This window comes from Mastigoproctus giganteus, chromosome 11 (genome assembly GCF_048544385.1).
Source record: "Mastigoproctus giganteus isolate SK-2022 chromosome 11, ASM4854438v1, whole genome shotgun sequence".
NCBI lineage: Eukaryota > Metazoa > Arthropoda > Arachnida > Uropygi > Thelyphonidae > Mastigoproctus > Mastigoproctus giganteus.
Genome location: NC_143585.1, coordinates 75,251,436 through 75,267,318, shown reverse-complemented (window position 1 = coordinate 75,267,318; position 15,883 = coordinate 75,251,436). Strand labels below are relative to the sequence as shown.

General features: G+C 37.0%; 1 protein-coding gene across 3 annotated transcripts in view; it reads right to left on the bottom strand.

Moving 5' to 3' along the window:
• Nucleotides 1-15,883, bottom strand: part of LOC150078134 (uncharacterized) — a 56,713-nt gene that overhangs the window by 23,651 nt on the left and 17,179 nt on the right. For all 3 annotated transcript variants that reach the window (XM_090385291.1, XM_090385292.1, XM_090385290.1), the window contains exon 2: nt 11,207-11,358. In XM_090385291.1, the coding sequence (XP_090241417.1) occupies nt 11,207-11,351 (145 nt within the window). In that variant the 5' untranslated portion in view covers nt 11,352-11,358. The remainder of the gene's footprint in view (nt 1-11,206; nt 11,359-15,883) is intronic.

Sequence of the window (15,883 nt, the reverse complement as noted above, 5' to 3'; positions counted from 1 at the left end):
GTAGACAGATGGTGGTGTAGTAGCCTTCTCCCAGATCTTAAGGGAGAAGTCACAAGTTGGAAAATAGGCATGCCAGGGTGGAAGGAATTGCCTTGGTGATTGGGCAACATTGTCTACCGTTAGGTCTAGTTCATTCAACAGCCCTTGAATCCGAATACCAAAAGGTTTGTTGGCAGTCCGACGGGTGTTATAGAGGTTTTCCCAGCGTGGCTCAAACACGGATGGCCACGTGGGATGATCGGGCAGGGATTTTAATTTGAAGGCGTACTGTAAGGACAACTGCTTACACCGAAGAGAAAGAGATGGTTCATTTGCTTCAACGTAAAGGCTTTGGATAGGAGATGTGCGAAATGCTCCAGTGGCTGTCAGGATGGCTTGGTGGTGGATTGGATCTAACCACCGAAGTGCACCATCTCTAGCAGAACCATAAACCTGAGACCCATAGTCTAGTTTGGAACGGACAAGTGCTCGGTAGAGACGAAGAAGTGTAGAACGATCTGCGCCCCACGAAGTTGACGAAAGGACACAAAGGATATTAAGCCCTTTTACACACCTTGTCCTAAGCTGGAGGATGTGTTGTACAAATGTCAGCTTCTTGTCGAAAATAAGTCCCAGGAATTTGAACTCTGCTACAACTGGGATGTTATTTTGCCCAAGCCTTAATTCTGGGTCAGGATGAAGATTACGTTTGCGACAGAAGTGCACACAAACAGTCTTCTGTGATGAAAATCTGAACCCATTAGCCAAAGACCAAGATCTAATGTGATCAATGGTTTTCTGCAGTTGCCTTTCAATGACCCTCATATTGCATGATTGACAAAATATAGTAAAATCGTCAACATACAAGGCATTTTTCACCGTGGGAGGAAGTCGTTCTGTGATAGTTTATTTTGATTGCGAACAGCGTGACACTTAGGACGGATCCTTGTGGGACTCCCTCCTCCTGACAAAATACTCGAGAGAGAGTGGATCCTAAATGGACTTGGAACTGACGATTCGAAAGAAAGTTTTTAATAAAAAGAGGAAGATTACCTCTAAGACCAAAGTTATATAGGTCTTTTAATATTCCAAATCGCCAGGCTGTGTCGTACGCTTTTTCAATATCAAAGAAAACTGCTACCAAATGCTCGGATTTAATAAAAGCATCACGAATGGACGTTTCCAATCAGATTAAATGATCCGGAGTGGATCTATTTCTTCGGAAGCCACACTGTGTCCTGGAAAGCAGACCATTTGTTTCTAAATACCATACCAGGCGAGAATTTACCATTCTTCCCAGGATCTTGCACAAACAGCTTGTCAGAGCAATAGGACGGTAGTTACTTGGATTTCTAGGATCCTTTCCTGGTTTTGGGAAGGCAAGAACGATTGCTTTCCGCCAGGAATCCGGAAATTGTTTATTAAGAAAAATTCTGTTAAACAGAATTAAAAGGTGATCCTTACATTGTGGTGTGAGGTGTTTTACCATTTCGTAGTGGATGTCATCGGCCCCACAGCACTGGCGTGCGTGAGAAAGAGTGCAGCATTTAACTCCTCCTGTGAAAAGGGCTTGTTATACAATTCAAGCCCTTTTGTATAGAAGTTCAGGGGGTTTTTCTCATTTTTCTCTTTCAGGGCCACAAACTCTGCGGGAAAAGATGTTATTGCCATTTTTAATTTTAAAAATATTTTAAACCTACTCGTTGAGCTCTCTCCAATGGTGTATAATAAGCTATAGGTTGTCAACTACATTTTTGTCCCCAACCTCACATTTCTCAGACCAATTTTTGTCAACAACGATCAATACGGCATTATGTTGACCCACGTGATTTACAAACTCATGCAAAATTTCAAGCCAATAGGTTGAATGGTTCCAGAGATACAATGCTGTGACAGACATGCGACAACTGAGTGACATTATAAGGGTCCTTTGTTAGACTACGGATCCTAAAAAATATTTTTTTCACTGTTGTCACATAACAATCAACTAAAATTAAATGATTAGGCAGATCTCTACCTAATTTAGCACTGCAAAAAAAAATAATAATAATACCATCTACTATGTAAATTTGTTTTATTTGCTTTTGCCAGAATAAGTTTGATAACCTTCCACTGAGGAAGACAGAAAGGAAGGAGAAACAGGAATACTAGTTACTGGGAGAGTTGATTGACATGTAGATAGATCTGACATGCCACCAGAGCCTTGTAGGATTTTTTGATTAATAAACTGATTTTAATAATAAGTACATAAAATTAAAATGGTTACAAACTGAGAATACAAATAAACATATATGTCTGGAGATTTTAGGAGCTAGTGTCTTCTTCAACAATCTATTTTACCTGTGGCAGCATTTAAATAACACAGTATATGATGTGGATGTAGCCGTGCGATCATTCAGTGGTGATACCTGGAAATGATTTCATTCACATGTAACTAACCCCCCCCCCCCCAGTCACCCATCTGCTAGTAATGCAAGTCACAAAATCTAATCAAATCAAATATAAAAATTTTGGCCATTGAGTAAACAGCACAGAAGGCACAACTCCAAATTGTGAGCTTGGCACATACTATTTTATTCAGGGCTAATGAGTAAAATGGCATCTTTTAATTGTGATATCTTTTTTGGGTCCTGTCCACACATAATCCAAAACAGATGTCACACAAATAAAGACAGCAATCCAAATACAGATAACGTGTTCTAAGATAACTCTTCTTCACTGTTAACATTTCATTACTTGAATCAGGACTATGGAATTTTCCCAAAACATTATTTCAAAGGAATAATATTTTGGGAAATACTTTAAGTCATGTAAACTGAGATAACACAATAAAACTTGGTTATTATGTTTACATCAAGATCTTTACATATATTTTTTTTTAGGTGTGAGAGTAGTGAACTACCGGATGTCCATAAATAATTTTTCGTATTACAAATTATTATATAACTACAACAGATATCAGAAAAAACTTTTTTTCCAATGGAAGGTAAAATTCAAAAAGTTAACGTTTCCACACAGGCACGATTTGTAGCATGTAGGATGTTCAAACAATTTACAATTTCGCACCAAGTGTTTTCTAACATTTGAGGCATCATGGAAGCAACTGCATATTGATTCGCTCACAAAGTTCATCCAGATTTGCAACGAGCGTAAACAATACATCTGATCCTTCACACAATCCCACAGAAAAAACTCACTGTATTTAATCCCACTTTATTGTGGGATTAAATACAGTGAGTGAGGGGGCCAGGGAACTGGTTCTCCACATCCAATCTATTGACCTGGAAAATTCTGGCTAAGAAATTGTCACACAATCAAAGCCCAAAGAGGAGGAGAAGAAACATGATGTTCAGTCATCTGCAAAATCAAAGTGCTCTAGCATGCCCCAGTAATTGTTGCTGTTTACAGTAGTCTCAGTGAAGAAAAATGAGCCAATCACCTGGTTATGGGAAAGGGCACAACACACATTCAATTATGGGGAATTCCATTCATGCTCATTAAAGACACAAGGGGTTTTGTTGCCCCAGATCCTGCAAATGACCATCCTCTCCACATTCAGGTGGAGGGTGGACTCATCAAAGACAACTGTTCATGAAGTCATCATCATTTTCAATTTGAATGAGCATACCCAACAACAAACATTCTCTGATATAGTAGACAGTCTGGTTGCAATGCTTGCACAAGCTGGATTTTGTATGCATAAAGTTTCAGGCAGTGGTACACAATCTTGTGAATGTCTGATTCCAGCTCTCTGCTATCACAACAGATAAATTTTAGTGGGCAGAATGGAAAGATTTTACAGTGCCTTCTTGTTGCAGGGCATTGCTAATTCCTTTAAACTGTTCTACCCATCGCTTAACAGACTTTCCTGAACATACCTCACCTTCATACCGCCAGCAGTAAGTAACACCTTTGCACTGTAACTACAGATTTAAACTCTGCAAACCACAATGTACACACATTGCTTTCTATTGTACTGTCACCATTTTAATGATTGAGAGGTGCAACTGTTATTAATACTAGTGACATCTGCACGATGCTATATAAAACTCTGAGTGGCTCTTTCAAATGAGATAAACATTATTTATATATAAGCTCTAGTTTGCACTTAATAATCATTTGTAATGCGGTCAATAATTTATGGGCACACTGTATACGGAGTTATTTTTTGATTGCTGCTGTATTTCTGTATTTATAGCACTATTCAAAAACAATTAACTTATCCAAATATTGAGCTTTGCCAAATATAATTAATTACATATCAGAAACTAGAAGAGAATTTAACAGCCCTATATTATTATTCACATTTTGATATGAGCATACCCACAACAAACATTCAATTTGATCTTATCAGACAAAAAAGCAAAGTTCATATGCAATCATATTCTATGAAACGATCTGAATACTTACTCCAGTACAATACTTACTTATTCCAATTCTAATGCTTGTTTGTTTATTATTTGGTTTTTAGGAGCATTAGCAACTAAGGCCATATTGCTCTGGGCATATGCGGTGGCCATTCCCCGACCTTTCCGCATCCTCCGTATTTGGTGGTCAAGGGCTGGAACCCCGGTCTAATCAAGAAGCGTGTGCTACGCACTGCTGCTCCTGCCCACCTGGCTAAGAAAGCATCCAATTCTAATGCAGACCCCCCCACCCACCCCCAAAACCATTTTAGTATATTATTTAGTTAATTAAATCAATACGCGTAGGACACAAATATACACCCAGACTCACTTTGCACCAGGGCTGTTCTTAAAAAACTCGATGCAGACTGAAATACAATTCTTCATAAGAAATCACTGAAATATTGAAGATCAGTATCGGCTCTACACTTTTCAAGAAATATTTTATGATACTGTAATTTAATCCTCATTTGTTATTTCAGTTATGAAATGAACTGAAATAAACAGAAGAAAAAAAAAAAAAAAAACATTTTTCAACATATAAACATAAAATAACAACTTACATGAAACTCTATTATGCAAGGAACTAATCTGCTTAGACTGAATCTGCAGGCTTTGAGGTTGAGATGTGTTCCTATTCTTTTAGTTTTAAATATTTATCTGAAATCTGCTGAACAGTGCCTTTTTTTGCCACATAAATTTCCTTGTAGAAACTAATATCTCATGCGCTACTGCCATGCTACTTTTAACCTTTACTGATCAAACTCCGGACTTTGGAAATTCATTTTACAGTTAAAGTTGGAATTTCTTCAAAACCGTACTGCCCATTAGCTATTTGTAAATCCAGTTGTATTAATGCTTTGTTGCTTGTTTCTTTATTGTGAAAGGCAAACAATTCGTTGATGTCACTCTTTTTCATTCTCTCAAATTATAAGGTTGTTAGTTATTTCTTGATGAACCATAGACAATTTGCCAACTCCTAAAATGGTACCAAAGTTGTCCTCACCTTTTGGCCATATTTTGCACTGAATCCTATTCAGCCATGGAGCTTTAACCTCCTCCCACAAGTCTGAAATATTTTTTGCCATTCAATATGTTAAATGTTTTCCAAAACTTCTGTATAGTATGCATATATATTGTCCATCAACAGCATTTAGAAGCTGTTTAAAATCTTGCGAGGTAATGACTTAAAAGTTGAAATCACTCCCTTGGTTGGATCAACAATGTGGTAGTAGAAGGCAAAAAAGAACTTCTGATAAGTCATCAAGGTAAACAAGGTAACTAAGAGCATTGTCAAATAGAATTAATGTCAAATAGTTCTTGTCAGCACAGTAAATTTTCATTTCAGGAATAGCATGATTCCAGTCTTTATTTAAAATTGCTGTGATCCAGGCTTATTTTGTTTGCTCTCAAGTAGACCAAGTTGATCCTTTGAATAGTGGCACAAATTCAAGAAAAATAAAATCAGGGGATGGCTGTATATAAAACCACTTCATTCAGTACTTTTGTGTTAATATGAAGGCTGTAATGTACATTGCTTATCAGAGTCAACCATCCAGTTCTTAACAACTATAATAAAATATTTCTACAATAGGCTTATTATCTCTCTATACATTAAAGAGGGATGCGGTGACGTGGTACAAGTGGACGGGACAATTACATCACTACAAATGCGCAGGTAAATAGTTAAATAGGTGATTTCCTGATTAGGTTTTGATCAGTGTGCCATAATGTTAGTATATTGGTATAATTACAAGATGGGTGTAGATTTGATCAGGGACAAAACGGGAAATAAATGCAGTTGACACAAAAATTGTGTAAAGTGGCAACTTGGTTGAATACAATCTAGATTGTATAGATGTGAAGAAGGGGTGGAGAAGATTTGACATACTCTGTCATAACTCTACATTTTACGTGGAACAAAACAGGAAATAAATGGCGTCGACATAAAAATGTGTAAAGCGGTCGCTCGGTTGAACAGTGCCTCACCACAAGATGACCTTTTGTCATTAAAATTATTGTTACACAAAATGAAACGTCTAAGGTGTTTTGAAGACTTCTCGTACACTACTTCATTATAATTGAACGGAGTAGTGTAGGAGACTTTTCAAGAAAACGCTCAAGCGGCCAATCATGTGAAGGAAACTCTTTCCAAAGTGGTTTCAGTGATGATGCCAAGCAGCTTAAGATATTTTTTGTATATTTAATATTGGCTGGGGGTTGCCGAGCGAAGTCCCATAGTTATTATTATTATTTAAATTAAAAATAGAATTATCTCACATGTACACAGAATTTGTTGTTATCAGCGTCAGAATTTGATGCTACAACAAATTTCGTTTTTTTGTTTGTTATTTGGTTTTTAGGAGCATTAGCAACTAAGGCCATATTGCTCCAGGGATATGCGGTGGTCATTCCCTGACCTTTCCGCAACCTCCGTATTTGGTGGTCACGGGCTCGAACGCCGGTCTAATCAAGAAGCATGTGCTACGCACTGCTGCTCCTGCCCACCTGGCTACGGAGGCGCCAACAAATTTCGTGTTCCTCTTTATATTTCATATAAAACAATGAAATAAAGAACTAAATATCTTGTACACCAAGAATGGGTAATATTTGTTCAACAGGTAGGATAAAAATTTTTTAACTTGACTTATGCAATAAATACACACACACCCATTTTCATAGCTGATCAGACCTTCCTGGATACAGAAGTGACCCAGACTGGCATACAAAGAAAGGATATGAGTTAGTTTCTCATCATGGCACATAGAGCTGACCTGACTTATTCAGTGACTGATCTTGAGAGGGGTGTTGCTGTCAAACATCACAATGGTTTGTCAATTCATGCAATTGCCTACACCATCTAAGTCAACCATTGGTGATATAATTAAATGGAAGCATGAGGGCACGCACCCTCACCCACCAATACATAAGAAAATTATGAAAACTCACTCCATGTGATAGATGGAATTCAGATGTCACTGAACTCAGATGTAGTCACTGTTATGCAAGAAGAATGGAGGACTAACCTGCTGCTGTCTATCACACATTGATGTAAAGCCTACCAAGGAGGGTGGAGTGTGTCACTGCAACAAGAGGGAAATTGGCACCCTATTGTAATGAGCAGAATCAGACCAACAATGAAGTTGGGAGGAGGTGGGGTTGAAGTATGGGCTGTTACTCAGAATATGGCCTAGGAATTTTGGTGGTTGTGCACGGAATCATGAATACCAAGCGACCAATCCCCTGATCTGAATCCACTTGATTTATTTTTAAGACATATCTTAAGAACCTTTTGTATAAACAATCTGCAGAATATAAGAATGAACCTCATCCTCTCCACATTCAGGATAAGTTGTGATTTTATTTAAAACTTGGCACAGATTTCTGAACATGCACATCAATCAATGTCAGGTCAATGCAGCTTGTGTTGCCAAGTTTGAACTGTCACTTCGAACAGCTTCTGTGATTGCTGAACATGGTAAAGGGCGCTTGAAAACTTGGACCGAAGACAACTAATTACATTTACTCTTCCTTCTACTTATTTCACCTCTAATAAGTGAACCTATGAAAATAGATATATTTTATCGATACGTGAATTTTACTTGTTTCATTATGTGTAACTACCCCTATACTTCTTTTGGTGTAATTCAGAAACTACTTGCACAAAGTGTGATCAAAAAGTTAGGGATTGAACTAATATTTTGAAAATGAAGAAGCTTAGTGAATATTCAGATGGATCTCCCTGACACTGCATGTACTGATTCCAATGCTTCTACAACTTCTTGAAGCATTCTAACAGGCTTCTTTTGGAATTGCTAATAATTCATCTGCCAAATTCAGAATAATTTCTTCAGTTGTTGCAGGGTTTTAAGCTGAGTGGAAGAAATGAGCTAAACCGGATGAGTATGGAAACCCGGAGTGATTTGAAAGAAATTCTTGAATGGAAAGCACTTAGTGTGTAGAAACACTGGCATGATACAAGCACCAATTTCCTGAAGCCTACTTTTCTGGCTGTTTTCTTCCCAAAAAATAAAATATTAAAAATTGCACAATCACCAAAGAACTGTTTTGTAGTATTCCTGGTTCACTGTTTAACTATGTGGAACAAATACATAATGCCCTGTAGGTCAAAAAGTACAGTATGATAAGCATGATTTTCAGATGTATTCGAGACTTGCTTTTTTTTGGCCTCCAAGAATGCAGTCTTCCATTGAGGGGACTGGGACTTTGTTTCCATGTCAACTACCACCACAATTTGTCATCAGTAAGGATGACATGATAATAAAATATGGGTCACTAGCAGTACAATGGTGAAACTCCTGACATGCACAAATTGCCATTTGCTGCAATCATCAGGGAGGATGCAACTCACTCACGAACTTGGTTAAAATATATCACATACCCAAACCTGACTGACATATCCCGTAAGAAAAATTAATTTCATTAGCAACTTCACAGATAGTACAACATCAACCACTCCTGATTAGATAAGGAACAAGGAAATTAGTCTTGCCTGACCAATTCGATTGGATACTATGATGTGGTCACAAAGGAAACGGATGCAAAAAATAATTTTGATATCATATAATTGGATATCAGGAAAGCTTTTGATATTGTTGCACATGGAAGACTACTCTACAAATTGGAGCAGTACGGCATAAGAGGCCTCCGTAGCCGAGTGGGCAGGAGCGGGAGTGCAGTAACACACGCTCTTTGAGTAGACCGGGGTTCAAGCCCCTGACTGCTGAATACGGTCGATCTGCCAACCCGCACTGGACCAGCGTGGCAGATTATGGTCCATTTCCCTCAGCATGAATTGTTGAGGAGGCTTCCACCCTGCAGTGGGTTGATAATGGCTGCACTTTACTTTACTTTTACGGCATAAGGGCAAGCTGCTACAATCAATAAAGGGTTGGTTGAGTGGAAGAAGACAGAGGGTGATAATCATTGGACACTGCTCTTCGTGAGCTAATGTTATTAGTAGAATCCCCCATGGTTTGGTGTTGGGCCCATTGTCGTTTTGTATATCAGGCTTAATGTCCAAGTATGCAGATGATACAAAGGTTGGCAGGGTTGTTAATGACAATATGCTAATACAACAAGATCTAGAATAGTTGGGCAGAAGGGCTGAGAAGTGCCAATTGAAGTTTAACATTGACAAAATCAAAGTACTGCATACAGGTAGCAGTAACCCCAGAGAAAAGTATAACTGTGTTTCACTACAGTATCACTACACTCGGGGTAGTGAAAAATGTATGATCTGGGGGTAATTGTGCAGTCAGATATGAAGTTTTCTGAGCAGTGCAGATGGGCTGTCAGAGCAGGTCATGGAGTCTTGTCAATGATATACAGGAATTTTGCTAGCAGGGATAAGGAAGTGATCATCCCTTTGTATAAGGCAATGGTTAGGCCACACCTTAAGTACTGCATACAGGTCTGGAGGCCTCATTTTAGGAAGGATGCAAATTTGCTAGAATGAGCAGAGGACAATGAGATTGGTGAGGAGGAAGAAAAGGGTGCTTGCAAATTGCAGCACCTGGAGACTAGGCACCTGTGAGGTGATCTGAGTGAAGTGTATAAGACCTTGAATGATTTGAGCAAGTTCAATGCTGATGGGATTCTTCCTCTTGCTCAGATTACACACCTGAGGGGCATAAATTCAAACTGAGGAAAAACAGTCGTACAATAGATGTGTAGAAATTTGCCTTTAGCCAGTGGGTAGTTGATTGCTGGAACAAAATTCGATCTGTCGTTGTGGAAGTTGAGAGCTTAAATAAATTCAAGGAAGAACTGGACAAACTTTTGAAGCAAATGGATGGGCAAAATGGGAAGTCTTTTTTTTTTTTTTTTTTTGGCTGATGCTGTACAAGTTTGCTTTCATGCATCATATGCCTCTGCTAATGCTAAAAGTGAACGAATCATTTGATTTAAGTTGAGCCAGAGCAAGGATCTTCTTCAAAGAACTCTAGGTCTTTTTTTAAATTTTGTCAGCCACTGAAAAGCCTTTGGACAACACAGCATTTTCTCTGGAAGCTGTTTTTAGGATTGTTTCTTTCTGTTCCACTTTTCTCTAATTTGGGAGGAGGGGGGAGGGGCAAAATTGATTCAAAATCATCACCACATTGCAACAATTTACAACTTGCTACAACGTACAATATAAAATTAAAAATCAGTCTCCGAACTTTGTGATCACACCTAGTATAATCTTTTTACAGATTTTATAAAATAATAATTGTAATTGCTACAGTATTCATTAGGAATATTTAAACACTGTTAAACACAAATGAAATAATACAACTTATCATTGCACATAATTCACTCCCCCCTTCACTGATGCTGAATAACCTTGCTTTCTTGCTTCATTTGCCAATACTACTACTAATAATAATCATTATTTTTGGACTTAAGAATTTTCACAGCACTGCCAGTGTGTTCATCAATACTGTCATGGGTAGTATCAGATATACGAGTCGTACCTGGTACACACAACACCCACACCCTTGGCAGCATACATGATTTCGAGAAGGTTGATTTGCACCAATCAGTATATCCCATTGCTTATTATTATTGTTATCATCATTAGTTTTAACAAGGCTAAAAGTTTATTTTATTTTTATTTATTATCTTTTATTTTATTATTTTTTGGCAGTTTGCTTTGGGCCACGTGAAAAGGGCGCACAAGCCAAACAGTCCATTAGCTATTCATCCCAGCTGTAAACCATAATTTTTTTTGCTCATTGCTTCATTAAAACATGATAATTTTAAACTTAAATTGGACTATAACATTTTATAGACATTAAACAAGTCATTCAAAGAGTTACCTCTTGGAGCAGAACGGCTATCTATACGTCCTCTGCTACCACCCCTTCCACGAGGACCTCCAACACGTCCACCACCATCATTTTGAGGACATTCACGAGCAAAATGCCCCAGCTTATGACACTTGTAACATTCACTTGAACTCATGATTACCCTAAAGACAAGTAAAAAAGCTGTGACTTAGTAAAATAATAGCAGCCAACAGCACCCAATGATCACAAGTTAACTGGTGCACGCACGCACAAACACACATACAAAAAAAAAAAACACATATACATGAGGTGTGATCAAAAAATTCGGACAATGGGCTAATATTTGGGAAATGATAATGTTTGCCAACTATTCAGATAGAATCTTCTTCAAAGATGGTTTTCTTGAATTTGTACAAACAGGCACCAATGCTTCTATAAGTATTCCTGATAAGCTTCTTTTGGAATTGCTAATAGTTTGTGTCATATTCAGAACCATTTCCTCAGTAGATGCAAATCTGTATGCTTTTAAAGGAGGCTTTAAACTCAAGAAAAAAATAAATAATAAATAATAAACGATGAGCACGGTGGATGGGAGATCACAGTGATGGCATGCTTAACAAGAAATTCCTGAATAGAAAAGTGTTGTGCGCAGGGATGTTGTCATAATGCAAGAATCAATTCCCTGAGGACAACTTTTCCAGCCATTTTCTCCATACAACACCGTGCAATTGCATCAACGATAACCCTCGAGTCAAAAAATATGATAAGCACAATCTTCACATCTAATCAAGATCGTCTTGCTTTCTTCAGTTTTGAAGAAAAACTAAGTCTTTGATTGAGGACTGGACCTTTCTTTCTGGTTCATAGCCACATTATTCACCACCAATAAAGATAGAAAAAACAAAGTGTGGGTTGGCATCAGGAGCACATTAAAGATCCTGACACACAAAGCACAAATGGCTGAAGCACATCACATTCCCTAATCTATGTTAAACACCTAACCTATGTTAAAACTGATTGACATGTCTCATAAGAAATGTTAATTTCACTAGAAAATTCAGAGACAATTAAATATTAATCACGCCTGATCGGATTATGAACATCAGGAAGTGTGTTTATAATGTGATCACGAGATTGAAAACCAGTGATTCACAAGAATCACTGGTTTTTGAGGTTGAAAGATAGCCAGAAGAATCACCTTCGATGGACAAGCAGCTCTTTTTGTTACACTTCCCAGAAGACCAACAGCAACTAGTTGAAAGCAGTAGTATTATTAAGGAAAAAGCAGTGAATATTTCTATTTTTCTGTCATATTGCACAAATCATGGAAATGAGTTAAAGACACGTTTCAATTGAGCATTCCAAGATGCCCCAATGAACTGATAGTATAGAAGCAAAAATTTGCTTAGAGGGTGGTTTCAAGGAAATTGTCTACAAGCCTTAGTAGAGAGGAGCAATAGAAACAAGTCTGAAAATATTTTGCCTCCTTGGTTTTGCTCCACTTGGAGACAGGAATAACCGTAACATTTCCAGTTTGGAGGTACATGTGATTGAGTCAAAGCTTGGTTGTAAAGATTTGCCAAGATGTCTAAGGAAGAAAAAGCTAACAATTTTGAGTCCTACTGCAGAGAAGTTCAGGGGTTGATTAGCTACAAGTCAGAAGATGAAATAAGACCAAATATGGTAATAATCTGTCCAGGCATCTAGCTTGGAATCCTTGATGGATGGATCTGAATTTTTTTATGAAAAGATCCACTTTCCTTTTTGAGATTGAACATTGATAAATTCAGTTAGGGCTGCTTTCTTAGCAGTATTAAACAGGGAACGGTGAGTTGAGAAATCAGCATATGCCCTGTGAGAGAGTTGCCTTAAATATAACTATCGAAATATTTTCTGCATGTTTTGAAAAAGGGTGTCTGCCATAGTTTATTTATTTTTCAAAGAATACTGGCACCACCTACACATTGTTACACATACACAACGAAATAAAAGCAAACCAACAAGATAACCAAAAACCAGGCTTGAAGGAGAGAAATGTGAAGGCGGTCTCGACCATGGAAAAATAGTGAACAGGAACTTGACAAGGTCGTGGTTCAGGAAAAGTAGCGATAAACCAGCCTTGCCAAGAGGAGGTCTTCGGGTATGCAAAAAATAAGTGAATAAAAAAATATATTCACTTTATAGATTTTTGAGGTAATAATAATATATATTTGGAGAAACACCTATGAAGTGTAGCACAACCACTAAGCAAAAAGTTGCAATAGCGGTCACAGCACACCACAGTTGACAGGTGTTTCAAACAATTACTCCAAAAACTAGCCAAGTAAAACTAACTATATTTAGGTTGGTAGGAAAGTTTTAGTCATTACCCCTGAACCAAAAATTTTTGCAATGGCATGAAGATTCTTTTTGTGTTATAGTGAAAAAAAAAAAAAATAATAATAATAAATATTAATACTGTTTATAATTTTTTTTTTTTTTTTAATAAATGCAGGCAAGCCCTAGAGATACTTGGTATGTTTTAAGTAAATACCAAATGATTAAGCTAATACACCACAGATATGCACCAAACTGGAGAGGATTTACTGTATTGCAAACACTGAATTCTCTCCAGTGTACCCATTTTATTTTGTCACCTTGCTTGCTGACAACATGCCAGGAATATTCCATTTATATAGTAGGAGGACTCACATAATAGGAGGAGGAGTATGGCATTAAGGGTAAGTTACTGCTATTATAAAGGGATGGCTGACTGTGAAAATACAGGGAATAATAGGTCTGCATCTGGCCTAAAGCAGTCATCAAAAGCTTGTTTCAACTTCTTAAGGGTTTCTGCTGCTGTATCGTTAAGAAGAAAACAAAACTTGATGCAAGCACACTCACAACGATCGTAAACTACATGAAACACACTGCCAAAGAACTGCACATAAATATTCAATGACTCTATCCAGCCCGATGCAACATGGCACACTGATTCATAAAGGAAGCATGCCGTGTCACCTAGAACCACAAGTCTGTACTACGTGTAGTTCCCGCACAACATTCAGATTTCGGGAACATCTGGGTAGCACCTCGCATAATTTTACGAGAATTTAAAGATGTTTTAAATAATAGTAAATCTGGAAAGTCTCCAGGTGAAGCCAATATAAACATAGAATTAATAAAATATGCCGGTAATAACTTCTATAGACACTTGTTAAGATTCTATAATTTAATTTTGAACCAAGGAACAAGTCCATCAAGCTGGAAAAAAGCCCTTTTTACTCCTATATTCAAAAAAGGTGACAAATCTTGTCGTGAGAATTAGAGGAATAAGCCTTCTAAATGTTATATATAAATTATATGCACGATTGTTGTCAGCAAAAATGTGGAAATATATTGACCCTGTTTTATATGAAGAACAAAATAGGTTCAGAAAGGGAAGATCCTGTATAGACCCAGCTTTTACACTAAAAATTTTAATAGAGAAAAATAGAGAATATAATACTGAAACACATTTTATGGTTTCTAGAAGAAGATTATGGGAAATTTTAAAACAATTAAATATCCGTAATCAATATTTAAATGCTATAATGGATGTCTATCATAATAATAGAATTGCAGTAAAGTCTAACTCTGGTATAACTGAATGGAAATTGATCAATGGAGGAGTTCATAAAGTAAATGCAATAGTCAAAGAATGGAAGAGTACTATCAATTGTGGTTTCAAAATTGATCGTACTAAATTAAACTAAATTAAATACTTTATTATTTGCTGATGATAAAATAACAATAGCTCAGAATGAAGATGAACTTCAAAAATCAATTTTTACCTTAAACAATATTGGCAAAACATGTGGAATGGAAATCTCAAATGAAAAGACTAAAGTTATGGCATTTAAAGGTAATTATTCGATCAGAAGTAAAATAGTAATAGAAAATATTGTTCTGAAGCAAGTAAATTCATTTAAGTATCTTGGATGTTATCTACCTAAAGGCACTCTCACATTGACTGCAGGTGACCACTTACTTGGAACCAGCAGCGACATGCAGCTGAAGCTTCTCACTGGCTATGAACACATAGGAAGCACTTGACCTGTGCAACTTCTCGGTGTGTGATGGGGTAGGTTTTACAGGCGCAACTGAATTGCAGAACATTAATCCCTTTAGCCCTTGGGTAAAGCGGTACCGTAATTGCCACTAAATTGCCGACCAACCTCACCTGCAATTCAGTGGGTGTTCAGTAATTTTCAGGTGAAAACTTATCAAAAGATAAATAATTAAGTTAATTGATGTTTATCGTAGGACATTTCAATAAAATATTCATTGGAATGAGAAATTGATGTTTATCGTAGGACATTTCAATAAAATATTCATTGGAATGAGAACTGAAATAATTGGAAGTGGAAGGGAATAATATTTTTGCAGGCGAAAAATTATTTTAAATTTATCAAAGAAAAAGAAAAAAGAAAAAAAAAAAAACATTAAAGTCGCAACGTGTTCAAAAGCTACATATAAGTGTTATGTATTGATATGTTGAAGAGAATGGAAAATAAAATGGAATGATGAAAGGAGATAGCATAATAATAAAAGACAAAAAATAATACATTTTAAACGTAAGATAGAATTATATACATAAGTACACCGAGGAGACAAAACATTATGACCACCTACCTAATATGATGTTGGTCCTCCATGTGCAGCCAAAACAGCTCGTACATGAACACT